This window comes from Clavelina lepadiformis, chromosome 9, assembly GCF_947623445.1.
Source record: "Clavelina lepadiformis chromosome 9, kaClaLepa1.1, whole genome shotgun sequence".
Lineage (NCBI taxonomy): Eukaryota > Metazoa > Chordata > Ascidiacea > Aplousobranchia > Clavelinidae > Clavelina > Clavelina lepadiformis.
In genome coordinates, this window is record NC_135248.1 from 1,253,820 (window position 1) to 1,279,140 (window position 25,321).

Below are 25,321 nucleotides of genomic sequence, written 5' to 3' on the forward strand. Positions count from 1 at the left end.
ATTTGACGCAATTGGAATGCGCCTTGATTGGGTGGGTCGCGCTGTCATTGATGACGCCGCATGATTCACCGACTACACTCGTGGAAACATCATAGGATATTGTATTTGTGGTTGGCTTGATATAAAATCGCCGAAATTCTGTTGAAGTTCTTGCAAGAAAATGGACAAATAGCAAGGACCGGAAAGTTTGAAAGTGCATCTAAGCACCTTTCTACTTACAAAAATTCACGAGCCGCCAGTGATAACTTTTTCTAAAAACCAGTATTTCGCAGCCTCAATAACAGCACTTGCTGAACAAACCACCTCGCAATGATGGTGATATATGCCTTCAAGCACAGTGTAAAAAGCCACCAAGGGACGGCGATCTACTCTTAAACGTTACTACTCGGAAACATCGAAAAGACAAGCCTTGCTTTTACCACTGAGTATCCAGCAAATCGGCCTGAAAATGCGCAAGGTTTTGCTTATGGTTTGAACAACACTATTACCGTTTATAAAACTAACTCAAAGAAATTTTTGAAGCCATGCTAACACATCATTAAAAAAACTGCAATGATTGACCTATGACCTAAATCCGTTGAAACATCGCTGGCATCTCAAAAAAATGTTTTTTGTTGGGCAGTATTATTATCAGACGCCAATGTGTTGTATTTCCACCAGCCACCTACGTATAACAAAGTGTGAAGTCAAGTCTTCTCAACTCATTGCGGTTGTTAAGCGCAAGATAAAGGTGGGAACATTTTAAAAATTAAAACTTTTGCCAACACCGCCTGTATAACCTGAAAGCTGCTTTCCCGTAGGATACCAATCATTTGGAAAAGAACTGCAGCATCGCTTTGTGTCAACGCCGAGGAGAAAGATAAATAAACCAACAGTTTTATGAAGGCCAATTGTTATTATTCTGTAGTAATAGCCGACTTTTACGAGTTTAAGGACTTCATTCACTAAAATTGTGCCGTGTATTTAGTGACTTCTTTCATGTTATTCTTTCCAATTTCGGGTTTCATTCAGTCACTTTCCTTAGCCCTCATCCAGCTGGGTAGTGATTAGGCCTGGAAAAATTTGGAATATTTTGTGAGCCATTAGGAGAGAACTCGGAGCAAATGTTTTGGTGAACCATTAACTCAAGGAAATATTCCTCTCTGTTACGTTGTTCTGCTGCTACATCCCAGTCATACCATCCAGCTATTGAAAGAAGATAGAAGCTACCCGTAACTGACCACAGGCCGTTTCGCTGCTTCTAATAACAAACGCTTACTGCTTGAGCAGAAAGTAAACCTCATATACAAGCTGCGGCATATGCCACTAAATGCGAATACTAGCGTGAAACCACAGAAAGTAAATGTTGACTCAAAGCAATAGCGTCCAGAAACGTCGAATTACGGTCATGCAACAGGTTCGGAAAGTGACTGGTAAGTCAAGTTTTTTTTAAATTGGTGTCGGTAACAACAGGAAAGCCCCGGGGACTGTCAAAGCCCATTCCGCTTATCCACGTTAATTGCTTCAATTCTGTGCGCCGTGCATCCTAATTACGGTCGTTTTTTCTGGCAGTTTTATCTTTTTCATTGTAGTCTGGACTGTAAATAAACTCACAGTTGTTGGGTGAAAAGACAAAAGCAAGGTCTTATAGCATTGAAGCAAAGAGGCTTCCATAAGGTTAACTTCCAGGTACAGTGAGTGTGTCTGCGTGCTTAACGTAGGTTGTGCAACGCCTTAACAGAAGGTAAAATAACGCCAGCATGGAGCAGTTATGCCAGATTGATCATAATCAAAGTCAAAGATGGAAGTCATAAGTTGTTTGCTAGAGAAAAAATCAGGGAGAATACGCATTGAGCGGAGATTTAGTGGTGGAATCTCGTTGGTTTAACTGTTTATGCGGTAATTGTTAATCTTTGAGAAACCCAGAACACTCAGAGATTCGGTGGCTTTGTAACTTATTTTAGACAAGATCGAAAAGTGAGGCGCTTTCGCAACCAGATTACTACGTGGTCCGCGAATCCAAAAAGGTTTCACATAAATGGTACAATGCAACTTTTTGGGTCGATGCATTGTTATAATGTCGCTTTATTTCATCTGCCTTCACTTTTGCCGTCGTATTTTTAAATGTGATTATTATTTTGATATTTTCTTGTAGCTTTATTTCATGATTAGTCAGATATGATTTATATATCAGATTTCATGACAACTTTACCGAACAAGTTGCGGATTGCGGTAAATCTGTTTAGAGCCAGTAACAACAAACAAACACTCAAACACTAGAACAGTGAATACGTTTCCAGTTGCTGTCAGCTGGTCCTAATCTTCATCTTACGAACTAGGTTTAGGTTGCAAGGTCATAGAATGGCATGGAATGAAAGAAAGGAAAAAGATTTGTAGAACAAGGCAACACATTATACAAACGCTTAAGCAATATAATGTTTTTTGCAAACGTAATTGTAAGAATTAGAGGTTCAACTGCAATGATTTATTTATATGAGTGTAGGTCTGTAGGTGTTATTTATACATATATAAGTGATAAATGCAGTAAATTTATCAAGACTGTTGCAGCAACTTTTTTGGTGGTCAGTGGTTTTCCAGTTTCCTTTTTTAAATGTTTAAGGACGAAGTTTTTTTCTAACGGGTTATAGAACATACTGTACTTGACAATCTTGAACGCTGTTAACAAAAGCGTTTGTTGCGACAAAGGTACTAATTATGAGTGAAGTGCATTTGTTAATCACTTTCTGGAAAGTAAACTAGCTACCCAAAAAGTTGTGGCTACAAACGGAAAATGAACTATTTTTTATTTCAAAAATGCCTTGAAAAACTTCGGCTAAAATTATTGAAAACTCTTCTTCGACGTAAAACTCAGCCATATCGACGTTGCGTGCATCCAGCTGAGAAATATAGGCCAGTTGCTTTGGAGCATTTTTAATTTTTGTCCACATTTGATTGTCAATTTTATTATAATTAAAATTTTTACTTTTCTAAAACAAACTTAGTACAATCAAAAATTTGACCGGGTCATAAGTTTTCGTTTTTAGGTTTTACAGGAACATAGAAGTTGCATTCAGTATTCACATATTAGTTCTACTGATCTTATCTGTAAGTTGAAAATCGTTGTAATGCCCAGATATCGTTCTGCAAAATGCCTTAAGCATTTAGTGCTGAATAAAATTGCCAAAACAGTGTGGCAGTTGGCCGGTGAATCAGGAAACAGAAGAAATTGCAGCAACGAAAATTATGAGCTGCTCAAGCAATTTCTGACGCCGTTCAACGTTTGCGGCCCCAATATTACAAACAGCATCAACTTTGCTTTGGTAACACAATACAATTTCTGTTGGCCCACTATTAATTTTCTTGGTTCCTCGTTGACTGTAGTAAATTTTATTTGTCTTCGTAACCAAGTAGATGAAATGTTAAATGAACGTAACATTAAAAATTTTGTTCTTGTGAATTGTCCCAGGATTGAAGTTTTGTGTTTAAATTTTTGCACGAAAATTTCTTGCGAAGTGGTCAGACTACTCATAACCGCATATAAAGACACTCTACGAAGGCTGGAGCTTCAAGACGTTTGCTTGAGCAAAAAAATTTTTGAGGCAATCGGAAAATGCGACAAATTATCTTACTTGGACATTTCGCGAGACGACAAACATTCACAAAAGTTTTCATTTTATAAACTTGCCAAAATGTTCCTGATCTATGGAAAACGAACAGGACTCGCGCGAAATTTGGAAGTTTTACACATGAACAACGTCAACTGTGCTTCCAAAAAACCATTTTGCTTCTTCGCTCACATGTTTTATTATTGGTGTCCGCAGCTTTCAACATTTACTCATTATTTGCTATTCAAAGCACTTGCTCATCTTTGTAAGCTCAACAAAGGACCAAAACCTCTTTACTTAAAGGGAGGTGATGACGACACCGACAGCAACAGATTATGCGTTTGCTGTTTTGAAGAACAACATGATGCTTTGCTTCAGTGCGTGCCAAAAATGGAATACTTAAATATAATTTCTGGAAATGAAAAAAAGGCGACCATTGTTTACATTATTCAGAATCAAAGACTACAATTGACAACTTTAGGTTTAAGTTGGACTCTCCCTTTTGGATTTTTAAAATACGTTGGACTCCTGTGTCCTTATTTAGAACATGTTACGGTTGACAAAGTATTCGTTGAAACTCAAAGCAACCTTGTTCAAGTTGTCAAGGAAGAGTTTGAAAAATTGTCCTTCACTGCTTTGGAAGCTGGATTAAAACCTTGGTCAAAGTTAAAATCGCTGAATCTGAGAGCAACAAACCGTTATTTTGAAGATGAAGATATCACATCGCTGCTCAAAACAATCTGTAAAAACTCATCTGGATTGCTTAAAAGACTGTCTTTAGAGTTTGGAATTCACAGTTGTGCTTATGACGTTCTGAACGAATTGTTTCAGGATGGCACTTTATCTGGCTTGAAAGATCTTCTTTGTTTGGGAAAGGACGTCACATCAAATATGATTCGGGACTGGTTAACTTTAGACAACAGCTTACAATTACTTTGTATAATGTGTTCTCAAACAGATTCGATTGCACTAGAAATTGAACAATTCAATCGTTACATTGATGAAAAGAATTTGGACTTTAAAATAATACGTTATTGAAAAATTAATAATAAAAATATAATGAGTGCTTACTGTTCGTAGAATTTGTTGTCCGACCGCCGATTGCTTTCTAGTTCGTGCGCCCTTAACCTTTCAATTACTTCTGGTCACTGCAATTTATTCATTCAATTACACACGAACCTGTGATAGTGTGATCATTTCATCCAAATTCTGTTGCATGTACTAATTTTGAAAGAAGTTGTCAGAACTCGCGAGTTTTAGATTGTTCTAAAGAAAAAGCGAAACATAAGAACAAGGAATCGGTCAATTATCGACACCTGGCCTTAATTGTGACCAATCCTATGACTGTTTTCCAATTTTTGTTATTTGTTTCAGATCATCAGCAAATAACTTAGACCTTTTAAAAGAAATTTCTTCTTTGTGTGAAGCAATTAATTTTGCGCTCAAGGGGATATTCTTAATGTGAGCGAGTTGTGAGCAAAATAGATTACACGCTTGTCAATCACGCGACGAAATCAAAGAAATTTAAAAAAAGTTTTTGTGTTTGCTTTGAAATGAGATTTGCATCACTAGAAAAACAAATGCAATACAATCATTTCTGAACTTGGACAAATAGGTTAAAGTTGTATCGATTGAGAGTTTCCTTTAACTATTTAGTTTAATAAGACAGTAGTTGACCGTAATCTACTGCATGGTATGAACGCGTGGTGGCGCCAAAGACATCTTAATTTACTGGTTAATTTCATGTCAACTTTTTAATAAAAATATAACTGTAGAGTCTAGACTCTAGAGCGACAGTGTAGTGACGGTTCGTCGTCCGTCGTCGTCCTGGTTATTTCAAGAGCGCTGTAAAACACAGCATATGGATGTGAACGGATAATCTTCGCATAACAGATGACGTATGTGTGAAGCTTCTCTACCGGACAATGCAATTTCAGCTGAATCAAGTTCATGCTTCCTTCAGTTAAGTCTTTATTGCAAGTTATGAGATGAATCAACGACAATGTTCAACAACACCCAACTGGTCACCGGTTTATTACTTGCAATTCTCGTGCGACCCATTTCTCTGGATTACGTAAAAATAAAAGGCTACGAGGACGCTCAATGCGCTACATGTTCAATCTAGTTGTGCAGATGCGTTGAGATGAATCAATAACTTCCAAGTCAGCTTTACGAACAATCCATTAACAATTACGACCAGACCACTACTTGGCACAAAACTATACGGAAAGAAACGAAGAACAGTTTTTACACAATATATCATTCGTCGTTCCAGTAAAAGATTTTAAACTTTACATCCAAATTTCTTTCACGAATATATTGCAATAATCGTTCCTTTTCAGAATCCTCGATGTCAGAATCGAATAGTTGAATGTAACGTAAGTTATTACGTAAGGTGAGCCAGTTCCAAATCATATCTGAGGTGATATCCAATCCTACGCAGCAAAGACGTATCAGACTACTTAAAGTGTCCTTATGAAACATTTGTGTTAAAAAGTCAAAGACACATTCATGAATCCCATGAAATAAATACAACTCTTTAAGTGATCCAGCAGAATTTTCGCAGATTGTTTTCAGCAGTGACGTAACATCCTCGTCGTCCTCAACACCTTCCCCAACACTCAACTTCAGTCTTCTAAGCTTCGACCAAAGTTTCACTCCAGCTCTCAAAGCTTCTGACGACGAGGTTTCAAATTCCTCTTTGACAACATGTGCGAGAGCGTTTTGAGTTCTTGCATTAGTTTCATGGATATAAACGACTTCTAAGTTAGGACATATGGGCCCAATGAATTTCAGAAATTCTAACGGAAAGTCCCACTCCAAATCTAAAGTTGTCAATTGTATTCCCAGGTTTTGGACAATGTGAACAATGCTCGTCTTTGCTTCTATTCCAGAACCTATGATATAAAAAGAATGCATTTCTGGCAGACACTGAAGCAGAGTGAGAATGTCGTGTTGCTTTTCAAGGGTGGAAACTTTCAGCGTATTGGTATGTTCGAGGCCTCGCTTCAGATTAAGAGGTTTCGGTCCTTTGTTTAACTTACAAAGCTGAACAAGGCCGTCGAATAGAAAATGATGAGAAAATTCTAAGAGGTTTGGACACCAACGATGAAAAAGCCTTGCATTGAAGTCAATGGGACGTTCACAATAAATGTGGTTCATGTGAAAAGCCTCCAAACTTTGAGCAAGCTTTGTTGGTCTTCCAACACGACGAAACAATTCCTTAAGATCACGAAATTGTAAACGAAAGTATGGTTGGTCTTTTGATATGTCCAGATACGTCAGCTTAGTACAATTCCCTATTGCCACCAAAACATTTTTGCTCAAACTAACATCTTGAAGTTCCAAGCGCTTTAAAGACGTCCTGTATGCCTTAACAAGTAATTTGACAGTTTTGCAAGAAATTTTCGTGCAGTCCCTTAAACATATGCGTTCAATCCGGGGACATTTTAGAATTATATAATTCTTGATGCTGCGTTCATTTAAAAAATCGTCTGCTTCTTCTACAAGTCCAGAAAAGTCTAACACAGTCAACGAGCTACCAAGAAAACTGATTGTGGGCCAGCAGAGACGATAATTTTTCACCATCACAAAGTGGATTTTGTTCGCCAAATAGGAGCAGTTCTCGGCAAATGGCGTCAGAAATCGATGCAGCATTTCATAATTTTTATTGTTGCAATTTCTTCTGTTTCCTGGTTCACCGGCTAATTGCGACACAGTTTCTGCAATTGTATCCGGCACTAAATTTTCAAGACGTTTTACAGACATATGCATCGGCATTTTGATTATTAACAACGTACAAGTAACGCTTCCTTCAATACACAGTGTATGCCTCTGTGAAGTACATGCGAAAATAAATCATGAGTAAAATATACGAAAAACGTGAAAAATTTCCCAAATGTGGCTCATGTTGAAACTTATTTATCCAATAGCACCATATACTGAAATTCTAGTACAGTTGTGGTCGATTTTTATCTTCGTAATAAACATTTACGCAAAACAGAATACACACAAAGGTAAGAGAATGAACTCATACTAGCAAATGGATCAGGATAAAAATGGTCGTTCAATTTTGAAGTATCGGCAAAAAACTTCTTACAGACTCAGTGCCAAGACTTCCTTATCAAGTCTGCAGCTAATCTCACAATATTTTTATAATATTTATAACAGTATTTTTGTTATAGTCCCCGCTTTAATTGGGAGAAAAGTTTTTTGCCTCATTTTAAAGTAGTTAGATATTATTTGTTCTACGATTGGTTTAAAATCGAAATCTCTGGTTAGATAAAGATAAAAGTTAGATAGCAGATGTTTATGAGATGTTAGATATGTTATACATTATACAGTATAGATATGTTAGCTTTACGTTAGATAGCGGATGAACCATTTTTCAATTTTAACTGTGAAGATTGGTTTCAAAGTGCTTGTTCTGAAATCTGAAAGTAATACAACTGAAGAAACCTTTAAAACAAGAACTGTCTGTGCATTCTGAAGACGTTTATAGCGCACAAGAGAGAACTTCATTGACCATGTGTGCAGTAATTACTTTGTAGATCTTTTATTTATTTATTAATCACACTGCGTGGTTTCTTGGCATTAAAGCGTGAAGTGTGGCCTAGTCTCGCATCTGCTTTGCAGTATCACGCTGAGAATAAGAATCGATTTAATTAAGTTGGTCTTGATAAGCGGCATTTAAATCTATTAGAAATAGGAAACACATTTCATTTCAATGACGTCAAGTTAATTTCGCATCATACGCCATGATGACGTCACGACTAACGAACGCTCACTTGATCTGTTGAACTTAAACGAAACGAAATTGTAATTTTCAGTAATTTTTCAGTAATGAGTATTCGAAACCACCCGTAACTGCAACAATGTACTGTCAAAGAAGCTAAATAGCAGCATACAGTACAGTAATATTTTCTATCATTTTCCTGTACTACTTTTTCGTTTACCATAACTTCCATATTCTGGACTAGCAGCCATTTTACGACTGACACAACTGCAGTATGGTCCGACCTCTTCAATGACCAATTGTGACGGAAATCTTGACAATATCACTTGGCAACCGTAGACTAACCATACATGATTAAAAATTTTATGCTTATCCAAAATTCACTATTAACTTTGATATTTCGCGTTATGTTTATTTACAAATTGGCCAAACAAAATATAAAATAATGTCCCATATGAGGTCGTTATCAAGTTATGACTTCCACCATCTATAGCACAGCTTGTGACGTTGCTACTTTTGAACAAGTGATTGCTCGACACCAATTTGACTGACTTTGCATTGAAAGTGCACGTTTGGTCGGAGTCGGAGTTAACTGGCGTAGCCGGAAAAAATGTCACCACAAAAACTCACAGTTAAACTAATCGCACGATAAAGCTTTTGCTGCAGACTAAAACTTTGCAGTATTTGCCAACAGCCGTAATAAGCAGTCCCTTTGTGGTCAAACTGACCACCTGGTGATCTGTATTAACAAGGCTACACTTTGCAAATGTCTATACACTCCAGTTTCAATAGAAATGCTGCTATAATATCTAGACTAGACAGAGCTGGCAGTCTGATTACTAAGACTCAATTGATGACGATGACACAAGACAGAACCATGTCAAAGCTGTCACCCTCTGTGACAAGACAATGGAACTGTTTTGCTGGTCACGCAGTCGCAATAATGTTTTAGAAACTATCGATTTGAATTACTACTGGAACGTCATATCCAACTGACATATGTTATTTCATCGCTTTATATTATACCAGCATTTACGATGACCCCATAAACGATTGACGCACCTCTGTCCAACCTAAACAATATTTCATCTTTTGCTTTATTACAACATCCTAAAAAATGCGTTAACCACGTAGGTTGACTTACACTAAAGAAAAGTTTCGTACAAACGCCTACTTGCCGACTGGATACTGCTTGGTCGTTTCTAGGTCCTGTAATTGTGAATGTATTTGCAATCTAAGTTACAATGGCGAGAAAGCAGCCGACTGGAAAAGGCGATTGTAATTAGAACGCATGGCGCAGATAAATAGAACAGTAAGCGAGTATAAATCAAGAGGCCTTAGACAATTTCCAACGCTGTGCAGCTGTTGCTGACAAGTGAGGACGACTAGTTTTGTATTAAGCCACGGTCACTTGTTTGTTTGCTTAATTTTTGCAATTAAGTCACACTTGCTGGAGTTGCACCATTTTGGTTATCCTAAAAACTTATGCTTTGGTGTACTTCTTTGTTTGTGTCATTTGAAAGTTTATGGCGAGTTTATTTACATTCAGTTTTTGATTTTCATGTTGATTTTTACCACAGCTTAGTTATTAAGTTTACTTTCTGGCATTGATGCCCGATCGCCGGTTGCTTTCTGCTTGGTGCGTTTGAAGTAACCTACAGAACTTACAGACAGAAGTATGCCAGTAAGGTTTTGTGAAGGTGTATTGCGCTGCTGGAAGTATAACAGTAACATCCATCAGTGTTACATGTCGCCTAGCGACTGTCATTCCTCAGTCGAGAGAGGGAAGGTGAAGTTTGTGGCTGTTTCCTGCTATTCCTTGATATTGACAAATCTCATCTCAAGGCGTCAATAATTGCTGGTTAGTAGTTGTCCTAGGAATGACTTGTATACGTTGAGCTAAACACATATTAATTCCCAGTTGTTTTATTAGTTTGGCCGCCTGGGCTAATAGCCCGACTTTTTAACGTGGTCACTAATAATGCTACATTTGAGTTCTCCCTTAAAAGCCTAGGTGTGTCTGATAGAGATACCGTCTTTTTGAAATACAGTTTGCCGGAGGGTAACTAACACTATAAGATTTGCATCAGGCATCTTAATTTAATTAAAGCAATGACTGTGAGAGTTACGTTACATGCCAACATCTGTGACCTGTGTACGGTATTTTGTTTGCCAATATACATGCATTAAGCTACCAGCCAAGCTTTTTAGGAGTTATGATAAAAACAAAATTTTGATTTCGATTGACGTCACAGATCTCCTGTTGCTCTTTTTAACAAATCACGGAAACTTTTTAATTTATGATTTCTATGAGTTTAGATTTCGATAATATTCATGACATCTCATTTTCTCGTTCCTTTATTTTCATGAGTCATCGTAGCGTGGGAAATTTAACTTGTGACGTACATGGCGAAGACATAAAAGTTGGTAAATTGAAGAAATTTAGGTTTTTTCTTAATCTTGCCAACTTCGACAACGGAAAACATAAAACTCAATTAACTTTGACTCCATTTTGGTTTCAGTCACGAACAGACAATAGAAACTATAGCGTAAGCTTTACTAAAATATCAGTAACGGTAAAATGTTGCAATAGGTCAATAGGTTAGGGTCAGAAAGTTATCACAACAGTCTGACAACAAGCATTGTTATTGACCTTGCAAGTACGTACAGTGATGTCATAGAAAAGGCTATAAGTGGCTATAAAGTAAGCAATCTCATTCATACTGTGTAGACATCACTTGGAAGTAAGAACTTGTAATAACAAGATCTTGTCATATAGATGATCCATGTACTCTTACGACTTTATTTATTGAAACTTTTGAAAATCCTCTAAAACCCATGAATGCCCTTACAGTCCTGGCTACACACGCCATAAACAGTTCTACTGCAATGATTTATTTATATGAGTGTAAGTCTGTAGATGTTATTTATACATATAAGTGATAAATGCAGTAAATTTATCAAGACTGTTGCAGCAATTTTTTGGTGGTCAGTGGTTTTCCAGTTTTACTTTTTAAATGTTTAAGGAGAAGTTTTTTTCTAATTGATTAATTACATTGGTCTACAAATTTCAACTTTTTTTTTCAGGTTTGGGTTTTGACAACTGATTGTAGCTAATTTTGGGGCGCTGAATCCGAAAATGAACTCAGATTTTCTCTATCACATCAAGTTTTCTTTCTATCGGTGTCATTATTTTATGAAATTGACCAATTTTACCCTTTTTACAGTAAAATGTCAAATATAATTATTTTCTGACAGCTATAAACTTTCAAACATATAGATATTTTTGCACTAAATTCATAAATTGGTTCAGATTTCCTCTAAAATAAAAAAAATCCTGTTATGATATCATAATAGGACATAGTTGAAATTGCTCGCGTAGAGTTTTTCCATGCTGGCTTGAACTCCCTGTCTTGGCTTCTCAGGCGTTATCTGTGGGTCAGCTGCTATCTCTGTGCAGCTGGAATATCGTAGGAAGACAGCTGGTGGGAGTAGATTTGACTTAGTAATAAATTCTTGCTTAGTAAGGAAGATTTATTTAGAAGTTTCATAAAGCACATGTACATTGTACAGACCAACATCAGAGTTCAAGCTGAAAAGTGGTTTGTAGAAGGAAAAGGTATTTTCATACTATATAAGTTTGAGTTCAAGTCGGTTAGAGTTTTTGGTATAGTGGTGTTTCTGTGGAAAAACTTGCTCTTAGAAAACTACTAACAAAGAAAGGTTATATTTGATCTCAAGCTATGTCTGCTTCCAGCAAAAGAAGAAAATGTTGTAATGATCCGGATATATTTTGTTACATTTGTGGATGCTTCATGTTGAAGTCTCAACAATGCAATATTACCACGTTTGTAAAAAGGGCATATCTTGCTTACTTTAAAGTCAAGTTAGGGGACCAGGACAAAAGCTGGGCTCCTCATAAAGCGTGCAAGACCTGCGTTGAATGTCTGAGAAGTTGGTCGCAAGGAAAAGGTTCACAAATGAAATTTGGAATACCCATGATTTGGCGAGAGCAACGAAATCATGTTGACGATTGTTATTTTTGTCTTGTTAGTGTGAAAGGGTATAACAAAAAGAGTAAACATCGTTTGAAATATCCAAATCTGGATTCGGCATTGCGGCCAGTTCCTCACAGTGATGAAAAGCCACTGCCAGTATTTATATCACTTCCAGAACTATAACTATACTTATATCCTTCCATTTTTTGGGAAACAGAAAAGCAGAAAATTATAAAGATCTCTTAAGGGAGCTACTGCTTAGTTTTGAAGATTTGGGATGCAGGATGAGCATCAAAGTTCACTACTTGAAGAGCCATGCGGATGAGTTTCCAGAAAACCTTGGGAAAGTTAGTGAAGAACAGGGTGAACGTTTCCACCAGGATATTAAAATTATGGAGGAACGTTATCAAGGTCGGTGGGATTGTCATATGATGGCCGACTATTGCTGGAGTTTGAAAAGAGAAATTCCAGATGCTGCTCATAAAAGAAAGTCCCTCAAAAGAGCATTTTTAAGCTTATAAGTGAAGAGTTCATATTTTATGAAAGCTCTTTTGTTGACTGTTTCTGAACTCGCCCTGCCCAAGTCCCTTTGAGTCAATCTTTATTTTGGCACTTTGCTATTTCTGTGTGTATCTTCAGAATTTCTGCACTCCGTTGTCTATGTGCATATTGTGTGAACTGTAGGCTATAATTCAGATAATACCTTGTCACTGTCCTATCGACAGGTTCGTCAGCATAATGTAGCGTTTGATGTTATTATGGTTGCTCTTTTGTATGCCTATTTTTCATTCCAAAACATGAAATTTTAATAAAGACAACGCAAATTTGTGTGAATATAATATAGAATGCTTGTTTGCTAATTAAAGCTAGATTATTGCAGGTAAAACAGTGTTTATTGCATCAGAATCCCTTGTTTTGACAACAGAGGGGGGGGCAAAAATTGATTTTTTTCAAATATTAGGGATATTTCATATCTCAAAAACGTGATGTGATAGAAAAAATCTGAGTTCATTTTCGGATTCAGCGTCCCAAAATTAGCTAAAATGAGTTGTCAAAACCCAAACCTGAAATTTTGTGTAGACCAGTGTTATCGAACAGATTACATTTGACAATCTTGAACGATGTTAACAAAAGCGTCTGTTGCGACAAAGGTACTAATTATAGCTTTGTGGAAAGTAAATTAATTACCCAAAAAGTTGTGGCTACAAATGAAAATAAAAATTAAATATATCTTTAAAATCACCTTGAAAAACTTCGACTAAAATTATTGAAAACGCTTCTTCGACGTAAAACTGAATCGACGTTGCGTGCATCCAGCTGAGAAATATAGGTCGGTTGCTTTGGAGCATTTTCAATTTTTACAATTCTTGTCCCAATTTGATTGTCAATTTTGTTATAATTAAACTTTTTATTTTTGTTACGCAAACTTAGTAAAATCAAAAATTTGACCGGGTCGGTATATATCTGTTTTCGTTTTTAGGTTTTACAGAAACATAGAAGTTACATTCAGTATTCACATATTAGTTCAACTGATCTTATCTGTAAGTTGAAAATCGTTGCAATGCCCAGACATCGTTCTGCAAAATGCCTTAAGCATTTAGTGCTGGAAAAAATTGCCGAAACCGTGAGACAGTTGGCCGCTGAATCAGGAAACAGAAGAAATTGCAGCAACGAAAATTATGAGCTGCTCAAGCAATTTCTGACGCCCTTCAACGCGTACGGCCCCAATATTACAAACAGCATCAACTTCGCTTTGGTAAAACATTACGATCTTCATTGGCCGGCAATCAGTTTTTTTGGTTCCTCGATGACTGTGTTAAATTTAAATTTTATTCGAAACCAAGAAGATACAATTTTAATTGAACACAGCATTAAAAATTTTATTCTTGAGAATTGTCCGAGGATTGAAGTTTTGTGTTTAAATTTTTGCACGAACATTTCTTGCGAAGTGGTCAGACAACTCATAACCGCATATAAAGACACTCTACGAAGGCTGGAGCTTCAACACGTTCGCTTGAGCAAAAAAATTTTTGAGGCAATCGGAAAATGCGACAAATTATCTTACTTGGACATTTCTCGAGTCTTCAAACATTCACAGAAGTTTTCATTTTCTAAACTTGCCAAAATGTTCCTGATCTCTGGAGAACGAACAGGACTCGCGCGAAATTTGAAAGTTTTACACATGGGTAACGTCAACTGTGCTTCCAAACAACCATTTCGCTTCTTCGCTCACATCTTTTATTATTGGTGTCCGCAACTTTCAAGATTTACTCATCATTTGCTATTCGAAGCACTTGCTCATCTTTGTAAGCTGAACAAAGGACCAAAACCTCTTTACTTAAAGGGAGGTAATGACTACACCGACAGCAACAGATTACGCGTTTCCTGGTTTGAAGAGCAACATGATGCTTTGCTTCAGTGCGTGCCAAAAATGGAATATTTAAATATAATTTCTGGAAATGAAAGAAAGGCGACCATTGTTTACATTATTCAGAATCAAAGATTACAATTAACATTTTTAGTTTTAAGTTGGACTCTCCCTTTTGGATTTTTAAAATACGTTGGACTCCTGTGTCCTTATTTAGAACATATTACGGTTGACAAAATAATCGTTGAAACTCAAAGTAACCTTGTTCAAGTTGTCAAGGAAGAGTTTGAAAAATTGTCCTTAACTGCTTTGGAAGCTGGATTAAAACCTTGGTCAAAGTTAAAATCGCTGAGTTTGGGTGCTGCACACGGTCATTTTGAAGATGAAGATATCACGCCACTGCTCAAATTAATCTGGAAAAACTCATCTGGATCGCTTAAAGGACTGTCTTTAGAGTTTGGAATTCACAGTTGTGCTTATGACGTTCTGAACGAATTGTTTCAGGATGGCACTTTATCTGGCTTGAAAGATCTTCTTTGTTTAGGAAAGGACGTCACATCAAATATGATTCGGGACTGGTTAACTTTAGACAACAGCTTACAAGTACTTTGTATAATGTGTTCTGAAACAGATTCGATTGCATTAGAAATGGAACAATTCAATCGTTACATTGATGAAAAGAACTTGGACTTTAAGATAAAATGTTATTAAAAACTTAATAATAAAAATATAATGAATGCTCAATGTTGGTAGAATTTGTTGTCTGAACGTCGATTGCTTTCTAGTTTGTGCGTCCTTAATCTTTTAATTACTTCCGGTTCCTGCAATTTATTGGTGTAATGTGTTGTGACACAGATCCAGTTGAGTTAGAAATTGAACAATTCGATCGTTACATTGATGAAAAGAACTTGGACCTTAAAATATTGCTCTGTTAGTATAACGTAATAATAAGTGCGCACTGCATATACAATATTCTAACCGCATGCCGTGCTTAATGAGTGCTCACTGTTGGTAGAATTTGTTGTCCGACCGTCGATTGCTTTCTAGTTCGTGCCTCCTTAATATTTTAATTACTTCTGGTCCCTGCAATCTATTCATTCAATTACACATGAACCTGTGGTGGTGCGATGTTTTATCAAAATTCTGTTGCATGTATTAGCTTTGCAAGAAGTTGTCAAAAATCTCGATTTTAGATTGTTGTAGACAATAAGAGCAAGAAAAATATCAATTATTATCGACTTCCAGCCTTGTGACCAATCCTATGACTGTTTTCCATTTTTATTATGTTTCCGAGATCATCAGTGTAATAGATTGATGCGATTCCGCTCACACAGAGCGTGCACACACGACGACTAATACAATCGAATAACCTCGTCTGGTAATGCGAACGACATAAACTTAAAGGGAATAGTAATTAAATGGAAACAATAGCAATTAACGGAAATTAAAGTTAAACATACTGTTTCCCCATTAGGTGGTGTGCCTGTTAGGAAAGAAGGAAATCACATAAAATAAAATGAATGAACTAACAGTTTCATTGGTCAACAATTTCAGGAAAATATAAACAATTTCATTTGAACATTATCAAAATCAGTAAATAACTTAAACCTTTTAAAAATAATTTCTTCCCTGTTTGTAGCAATTAATTTTACGCTCAAGGGGATTTTCTTGATGTGAGCGAGCTGTGAGCAAAATAAAATGCACGCTTGTCAATTACGCGACAAAACGACGAAATGACAGGAATTTTAAAAAGTTTTTTGTTTGCTTTGAAACAAGATTTGCATCATTAGAAACAAAAGTACAATACAATCATATCTGAACTTGAACAAAACAGGTTAAAATTGTATCGATTGTGATTTTCCTTTTACTATGTAATTTACAAGGCCAGTAGTTGACCGTAATCTACTGCATGGTAAGTACACGTGGTAGCGCCAAAGACATCATACTTTACTGGTTAATTTCATGTTAACAACATATGAGTGGGAGAAATGTGAGAAAGTGAGTTGACAACAGTGTTGCGATGATTCGAGTCGACTCGAGTCACATTTCTCATGATTAGATTTGACTCGAATCAAGCGACCTAAACTTTACGTTAGTCAGAGTTCAACTGGACCAGTCACATTGAAACAGCCGGGGCAGCAGAAAGTAGAGCCTTAGGAAGTAAAAATGAATAGTTTTGTAAACATTTACTTTTCTCTGGAAAGAACTCAACAACGTTCGAAGCAGCCACGACAGTTATGATACAATTTATATTGTGGCGTCATAAATGTTTTTGAAATTAAAAGCATTGACGTGACGTGGTCACAATGCTGGTTGCGAGTAACAAAATATATATTTTTGTATTAACACTATTATTTTTGTATTAACATTAGTTATCTTTTTCAAAATTACAATCGCTTTTACAGCACCGCAGACACTTTTTGGTCTTCACTATTGCCATAAGCATCTTGCCAGTGGCCCTACACGCCAGCGCAATACAGAGCTACTTGCTGTCTGTATATTGTGTGTGGTGAGTTTATAACCTGACAGAACATGACAAAGATAAATGAGATTTCAAGACAAGAGCTTTCAATGCAGACAACTTTTATTCTGTATTTTCCGCTTAAATATACGCACTCGTGATCTTTTTCTTCTGTAAATGAACTCTTTATGTGTCCTATGATCCTGAAAAATAAAAATAAGAGAAATATTAATAAATGCAGGAGACAAGTTTCAGCATTAATCCTACTATAATGATCTGTTATAAACTTGTTAACCAAAGATGTACAATTTTTTTAAGTGTGAGAAATGAAATGACAAAGTGTAAGGAAGAATATTAGTACAGAAGTTACAAAAACAAGAAGTCAATTACCATATTCTAGTTCTTCACTACTTGACTGAGAATTTCTTCTTTCATGAGTCTATAAAAGAACCCCCAGCAGGAGCCGGGTAACTGCTGAATGATCGGACGTAGGTATACACTCGCACTTCGTCGAATCTACGAGGAACGTTTTTCATTGTCAGTTATAGGTTGTTCTGATACACTGCTTCTATTAATCGAATCATTGAGCAAGGTTTTACTTGGAATAATCGAGATCCTTGCAGTTTGTTCCTGTGATGCCTCTGGCCACATCACACGAAAGTGTAGAAGTTTTAGGCACTGTGACAGTGTAAGTGGCGTATGGACTCCTACACATTTGACCACCGTAGAATTTATCAGAATTTATTTCAAGTCTGCAAAATTTGTTTCCTCCCTGAAACATAAGTAAAATTCAACTCACCAGCAATACGTTCCAGCACGTTTGTATTTCTTACTTGAATATTTAAAATTTGCAATTCAATAAACAAAAGTAAGACACCATAAAACATGAGTCACAATCTTGTGAACGGATTCAGCAACGCAAAATTATATGTCCAAAAATAGCTTCAAATTACCAAAGGATTATGCAAAATGTCTTCCAATGAATCGTCGTTAGTGGACGTCATCAGATTCTTTCTATCAAACGACATAACGTTGCCGCCGTAAATATTTTGAGGTTCTTGTTGAAGATAAACTGACGTCTTCTTTCCGTCTGAAAACGGCAGCAGGAAGTATGAGTTGCCCATGTGAGCAACCTTTAAGTAGATGCTGATAAAAACAAATAAGTCAAATACAAATAGAAAGAATACAAATTTTACTTTGCGGTCGTATTTTACCTGGTATAGCAAAAACAAACAATGTTTTTGCTTCACTGTAAGACACTCGTTTATCGATCTTAGCGGAATATGTGTATCATGTACCTGGTGTTCAAGTTGCATGCATTGGTTGGCATTAAAAACAAATGCTGCTTTGCAGTTAGGCCAATGCGCGACAAACTTCCATCTTTTAAACGTCATAAATTACACTTTTTTTCTGAAGTTATATATTTGGCACTTACTTGTCGGGAACACTTGCTGGTTGTTCAGAGCCAGTCAATTCGACGTACATTGATACCAGACGACCGTTGTAACAAGAATCGCAACCAATTTTGGTGATGTCCTCGGGATCAAGTTCAATGTTGATCGTAAATCGGCCAGTCTCGTTAAGAGCTTTGAACATACTCGACTGTGTTGCCTGTGTATATACGCAAATCAGTCCAACTTTATTGGTGCATACACAGGATACGTAAACCTAACATGCCGTTATAGTGACAGTTGGCATAGAACTTCTGAGTTAGGAAGGGCCACAGATGTTCATTAAATATTATTGTGTGCAAGTTTGTTTATTCGTTAAGTTTACTTTACTGGTTAAAAACTGTCATTATTTTGCTTGCTCTTTCCGGCTTGAGTTTAAATTAATCGCTTACCTTGTTAAATTTCCTCAATAACTTGTAGGAGTTAGAACCGATGCCGGCCGATGTTTCAAGCATTTTGATAAAGTCCTTCCTTTTGTAGTCCAGTTCATTTTTGATTGATTGCAGATGAGCAATTCCGGTCAAGGTACCATCAAGGTTGTTTATCAATGACTGCGCGTGCATTACGGTGCCCAGAAAAAAGATAATTTCGCTTAAAATCAACTTTCCCATTTATTTTGCATATTTACACATTTTTTGTCATTGGCTTAGTGCATAAGTTACATTTTACAGGGAGTGCTATTTGTTGTGTTGTCAATCCTACCCGTTCGTCCCATTTTCGCAAGAAAAACATTTTACTTTCCTTCAAACTTACCCGGTCTCCATACACATTCATGTAGTTATCTAAAGCGTCAAACTTCCACAGACTCAGGAACTGATAAGCTTTGGCAAGATCGTACAACGACCGCATGATCTCAGCTTCTTGTTGTTGGTACAAGCTGAAACATCAACGACTGGTTTTATAGAGCAAGATAAGCTCGGCAAATATAAGCCTATACTCAACAAGCAAGAAATGCCGTACTTAAAAATCTTGTCCGTGAATGGTACTTTGATGGACATCGGTATGTTGTTGATCGATGAATCAATAATTGTGTCAAGCGCCGATTGCACTTCGGCAATCGAAGCGAGCTGGTCCTCGATGGTCTTATAAAAGATTTTGGTGTTTCACCACTTATATGTTCATATAGTTGTGCAAGGATTGTACCACCAGCATGTGTAGAATTTTATACCGTTAGTAGGCATAGACAAAAACAAATACAGAAAGAACGAGTCAAACAATGCATTTTGCAACTTGTGAAATCACCAGACATGTAACTTTACGGGAAGGGCAAGTCAATGAGACTTGAATGTTAAACATTTTTCTTACTGTCAGCTCGTTCAGTTCAGTGGTCAGGTCAAAGTTGCTTGGAAACACATCTATTTATTTTTAATTAGTTTTAACTGGTTGTTTTTGCATAATGCCAACGAGATTTTGATCTTTAAAATAGTGAAGTATCTCGGTACGTTAACGTTGCTTCAGTAAACGGCTTAGTATAGGATTTTAGTTCTAATTCCAACTTACAGTTATCTGGATTTGTATGTTGATTATTTTGTTAATGATGGAAATTCGAAAATCAGCGTCTCCGAAAAAATCTTCAAAAACTCTTTGCAAGTGTCCAACCTGCACCAGCAGTTAAAACGGTCACGATTCCTTATTATGGTTACTTACTAGATAGATCTTTTTCATGTATCTGTAATTACCATGTTTTATGTTTTTAAAAGAGTGATAACACTGATAACTTCCATAAAGCTTTATCGTTCATCGATTTTTTATCTGCATTATAATATTTATTTTGCTTGCATTTATCTTGCAATATTTTTTATCTTCTCATACCTTATCGCTTTTCTTTGTCGTGTCAAGCAAACAGCTGAACTCGTGGAAGAGTTTTCGTTTGTTTCTTGCGAGTTTACTTCGCATAATGATAGGTATAGCTTTGACGTCAATATCAGATAGGTCGAAGTTGTGGTAGTCGACGTTCGCCGATTGAAATGCAAACTTTACCCTGAAAAACAAGAGTGACCGAAGGACTTATCTTAAAACATAAAGACTAAGCTGAAAAACTATTTTGCAGTGACTCAAAAGCAGCAAAATTTTAAGTTTGTAAAAGCTTGTTTCTACCCGTCTTGCAATGTTGATTGTGCGGCCGCAATAGAAGGTGCTTTACAGCCCGGTTCAGCAGAAAATATTTTGGCAATCTACAAAAGCCAGGTGTTTGAGATATTCCATAAAAGGGCAAACTTTAACGCATATCGTGCAACTTACCTTTGTGACACTGCTAATGACTGCGCCGGAACCTGCACCAGCAACACCAACAGTGAAACCAGTAAATGCACTGAACAAATCTAACAAATCGAAGACCATTTCCTTTTTCTGAAAAGTAAAACAGCGTGGTCATGAACGTTTTCATAACTTGTAACGAAACGACATTACCTTTTGAAGAATTGCTTCGGGGAATAACTTTCTGATTTCCTGATGTTCATTTCTCATCATTTCTTCAATTTCCTTCAAAGAATTTATGTAGACATGTTTTTGAGAATTTTGTACATCTAGCTCATCTGCGAGTGTTTCCTTGGAACGTTTGTGTCCGATGTTTATGGGCGACTTCAAAGCCCAACTCAGTTGTTTCACGTCATTAATCTAAACCGGTCGAAGTTGGTCAGACCTTCATTAAGTAATGTTAAAATCAAAGTGTTTTTGGCAAAGCCTTGAATGAGTTTAAACTATAAATATTGCCATAAAATGCATCGAATGACATTGCCAGCAATCGCATAATAACCAATATACCGGGCTAGGATTTCAGCGATGAGCCGGTAACCAGAGATTTCAATCACCCAAAATGTTAACATTTAACTTTCACATCACACACGGCTAAGATACCTTGTTTTTAACATTGTTGAAAGCGTCTTCAAATGCCTTGCCGGTGAGGAGCAAATTTTTGCTTCTTTCTGAGTAATAATTCCAGTCACTAACAGGAGCGTAGTATTTTGCGTTGCCATAGAAATCAAATCCATTTTCCAGCGCGGTTTTTAGCATGGAAGCCTTGCACATAACATCGTTGGTGAGATGACAGTAAAATGTTGTGAACTTAACCATTAGTTGATTATTTCAAATCTATCACCTTTGTATGCATTGACGAGCCTTCTTCTGTCACTTTCATTAAGAAGGAAAAAACGTCAAGTGCTTCATCGGTCTGATTTTTCAAAAAACTATATTCACCCCGTCGATAGAAGAGCTTTAACAATTCATTTTCACCCGAGAACCAAGATTTCATGTTTCCAATTCGAACATCGCTCGTCTCTAACGTGCCGTCTGCCCCCTGCAAAGTAAATCGAAAGTGAGTGAAAAAATTGACTTCTTCATCTGTTCAAGGAATCATAAATCTTGTATTACCTTCTGAGGCGGTCCATATATATCCTCTCCGTTTCGACCCCAATGGCCACTTTCACCGACTGGTCCACGGTGTGTACAATCTATCGACGTTATGTTAGGGCCACAACCCCTCCCACGCGGTACATAATAATCAAAAAAAGCAAATCCTAATCCACCTATACACAGTGCGCTGCAGCCACCAATTCCTCCTTTCCTGTAATGCACCAGTTAAGATTAACACAAACTTTCCTGTTGTTTTCCTTTCTACTGCACGTTACCATTAACAGTCACCGCTCGCTAAAAAAAATAAATAAAACACTAACCCCCCAGCCCCTCCTAATCCCATCTTGGCCCCATCACCCCCATTACCAGCTGTCCTGATCATTTTAACCATACCAGAGACTCTTCCGGCAATGAGAGTCATTTTTTTGCCAGTTCCTCCAGTCCCGGAGCGACCTGCTTTTTGGCCATCGCCACCGTTTTGACCTCTAACACCCGGTAAACCTGTTTGTAAATAAAGTTTGAAGTTTTTAATTGACTATTTATGAAACTTTTATATGGATCATTTTTATTTAGTTTATTTAAACAAGTAATATTTTTCGAGCTTCGCTTTTTTGATAAGTTTGATGGTTTTTGTAAACTATTTACATAAACGTTTTTAGTCGAAATGTACGGTTGCTTTTACATATGAAAACCAACGATAGCTAAGAACCTGTGGATTGCCAATACATTAATTTAAATTTAAAGATCCCAGTATTTCTAAAACAAAAATTATTTCCTAAAACTAAAATTAAATTATAATTATTATCTAAAAAATAAATAGTAATAAAAATTTAAACGTGACCTTGTACGTGACACCGTGGTGTACCCTCCAAAGGGCACGGAGGGTGTTTGGTCTGTTTAGCGCCGTCAGCTCCAGACGCACCATTTTTACCCGGTTCACCATGAATGCCATCGCTAGCCTAAATAGAGTAAGAGAAAGTAAAACATATGGTACATTGGTTGGTACAATGTATGATATGGTACAATGTACATGGTACATTCTCAATCATAGTTATTGTAGACAAAGAGTTCAAAACTATTGAATTACTACCTGGTTTATAATTGTGATATCGCCTTCGATCCTACCAACATAGATTTCAACAACACAGCTTGGAATTCCGTTTTTTCCACTTCTAGCTGTCTTTCCAGGCATTGCTGGACTAAAATACCACTTGCAAAAATACCGCGGTTGTCCTGGACGTTTTTCTGGATTTGTTTCGATCCTTTCACATACTGACGGCGCCTGCAAAAAGTGTCGAGGAATGAATGTCTAACTAATTTCTCAAGCGCAATTACTAATAGATTTCCAGAGTCGAGACTTTAGGAAGATTTTTATCAAATATATTTCAGACAAGCTGACAAAGCTGCTCTTCAAGAATTTTACCATTAAGTGCAGTTCTTGTTTGTTAGAGATCAATCTCCGCGCCAATATTTTCAGCTTTTTCAGTCCTTGCCAACTGATTCGTTCGTCGAGGTAGAGTGTATCAGCTTGAATTATTACTTCATACGGTGCTTCACTTGCCGTGGAATAGTAGAGAGGAAAATCGCCGCCGTTCTTCCTGCGGGGTACAATGAGGAAACAATTGTTTGTTTTTCCGATTATTTTTGCATAAATGTGCATTGCAAATGACATAAGCCGTCTATTTTGCGTTTATTTTTTTTCTATTTTTGACAGGTCTATACGCCGTAAACGCTGTGTCTATATACACAATTAAACTTTAATCAATCCTAAATTTTACACCCGGTATTAGATATAGCAAAATTAGCAAGTTAAAGTTTTTTCGGCCTCTGGCTTTAAAGGAAGGTTTTATTTTGAAGGGAAACATTTTTATCTTCAATATACCTTATATAATTTGTCAACATGACATCAACATCACTGAAGTAGATTTCTCTACCGAAGACCCCATAAGCATTGGTGGATATTTTTACTATGGGTGCGGTAAAAAGCCAATTCTTCGGGGGTATGGTATTGACTCCAATTGATTCACCTAAAAGGAGACAAAGACTTAAAAAAACATCCCAAAATGCACGCAAGTTCTCGTCAGTCTGTGACAGCTACTAGTGTACCTTTATCTCCCACATCATGGGCGATCTAAACAATGCCACAAAACACAACGTTCTGCTTTGACAATGTAGCACAACTAATATTACTCGTGAAGCTTTGCCAAATTAGACAAAGTGCTTTGATGAAGTCCCGCGAGTAAAAAATATCCTCATTAGACTGACGTAGGCGTTAATGGTAGAAAGTACTAAAAATGATTATTTGAATTTTTCGAGACACTTTTAGTTTTATTCTTTAAACCGTTTTAGGCTGTTGCACGTCCCAGGGTTACGACAGGCTTCCATGCTCAAATCTCCATCTCTATACAGTATTAAACAAAGCAGTTTTATATTATGCTCAGTAACACGATAAGAGATTAGAAAAAGTTATTGCTGGGGTCGAAGTTATGTAACTTGATAGAAAATTATGAAAAAAACTTAACAGCTTTGCGCTTTATGAGGCACAGATTTTCCGATTATGTTATGACTTCTCCAGCTGGAAAACTTCAACTTTTGCAGTGCGCAGTCGCTGTATAGTTTAATCCCAAAAATGTTGTTTTTCAAATGCAAAAAAGCTGATATTTCAAATCGTTTTTAACCATTATACATTCAGATAAAATAATAGCCATCAATTATGATGAAGCGATAATGATAGCGTATTACTCTAGATCAGGGGTTCTTAAACTTTTTGCAGTCGTGGCCCGCTTTCGTTTTGAAAATATTCCGTGGCTCACTTCTTAAAGTTCTGTTTAAATTGGTTATAATCAATTGTCTTACAAAACTAAAATTTTCACCAACTTTACAATTTTCCAAATAGTTCTGTGGCCCACCGGTTAAGAACCCATGCTCTAGAGTCTAAACTCTAGAGCTACATACCTTTCAAAGTTTCCTCTCTTCTTGGACGTTCTGCATGAGCACTATGCAGGTAATTCTCGACAAAGAAGGAAATTAGCATTAACCTGAGGAAACCACTCGCCACCATCTTCTTGACAACGGTCTTTTTACAACAGATTCAAAAACACGTTGCGTTGTTTTCTTGCGTACGCAACATCAAACGTTGTAGGCGAATTCACAATGATAACTAACACAGTTGATACGACTATTTAAATACAGTCTGACGTAGAAGTACCGACATTGCATTGGGAACTTGTTGACATGTAATTTATTCACAACCCAAAAGTTCATTTTTCACAAGGAGTACAACTTTAAAAAAATGATTGCGTCAGTTCCATTAGTTATCGGAAAGCAACATGTGCTTTCCATGGGAACATATTCCACATATAAATTATGGGCA

At 36.8% G+C, this 25,321-nt stretch overlaps 3 protein-coding genes across 3 annotated transcripts; 1 reads left to right on the plus strand and 2 right to left on the minus strand.

Annotated features, from left to right (window-relative positions):
• Positions 1-5,476: 5,476 nt before the first annotated feature.
• On the minus strand, positions 5,477-7,692 carry LOC143470612 (uncharacterized). The gene has a single exon (XM_076968861.1). The coding sequence runs from the start codon at positions 7,362-7,364 to the stop codon at positions 5,844-5,846; it is 1,521 nt and encodes a 506-aa protein (XP_076824976.1). The 5' UTR covers positions 7,365-7,692; the 3' UTR covers positions 5,477-5,843.
• A 2,215-nt stretch (positions 7,693-9,907) lies between these two features.
• LOC143470715 (uncharacterized) lies at positions 9,908-15,838 on the plus strand. The gene is made up of 2 exons (XM_076968983.1): positions 9,908-10,180; positions 13,798-15,838. The coding sequence occupies exon 2, from the start codon at positions 13,879-13,881 to the stop codon at positions 15,394-15,396; it is 1,518 nt and encodes a 505-aa protein (XP_076825098.1). The 5' UTR covers positions 9,908-10,180; positions 13,798-13,878; the 3' UTR covers positions 15,397-15,838.
• A 1,413-nt stretch (positions 15,839-17,251) lies between these two features.
• On the minus strand, positions 17,252-25,103 carry LOC143471115 (uncharacterized). The gene is made up of 22 exons (XM_076969473.1): positions 24,904-25,103; positions 23,831-23,975; positions 23,372-23,546; positions 23,039-23,230; positions 22,790-22,907; positions 22,269-22,449; positions 21,967-22,159; positions 21,695-21,892; positions 21,454-21,615; positions 21,007-21,213; positions 20,839-20,946; positions 20,695-20,771; positions 20,410-20,578; positions 20,098-20,196; positions 19,558-19,679; positions 19,351-19,474; positions 18,990-19,148; positions 18,582-18,757; positions 18,100-18,292; positions 17,746-17,918; positions 17,537-17,662; positions 17,252-17,349 (listed from the first exon to the last, which is right to left on the minus strand). Exons 1-21 carry the CDS (start codon positions 25,007-25,009, stop codon positions 17,578-17,580), a joined length of 3,162 nt encoding a protein of 1,053 aa, XP_076825588.1. The 5' UTR covers positions 25,010-25,103; the 3' UTR covers positions 17,252-17,349; positions 17,537-17,577.
• Between the last annotated feature and the right edge of the window lie 218 nt (positions 25,104-25,321).

What these genes read in the sequence shown, in the direction of transcription:
- LOC143470715 (XM_076968983.1), top strand. Translation starts at nt 13,879, where the DNA reads ATGCCCAGACATCGTTCTGCAAAATGCCTTAAGCATTTAGTGCTGGAA.
- LOC143470612 (XM_076968861.1), bottom strand. Translation starts at nt 7,364, where the DNA reads ATGCCGATGCATATGTCTGTAAAACGTCTTGAAAATTTAGTGCCGGAT.
- LOC143471115 (XM_076969473.1), bottom strand. Translation starts at nt 25,009, where the DNA reads ATGGTGGCGAGTGGTTTCCTCAGGTTAATGCTAATTTCCTTCTTTGTC. An exon ending in TATATGGACCGCCTCAGAAG is followed by an intron (nt 21,893 to 21,966) that starts GTAATACAAGAT and finishes TTTACTTTGCAG; the next exon opens with GGGGCAGACGGCACGTTAGA. An exon ending in GCTCGTCAATGCATACAAAG is followed by an intron (nt 21,616 to 21,694) that starts GTGATAGATTTG and finishes GTTATGTGCAAG; the next exon opens with GCTTCCATGCTAAAAACCGC.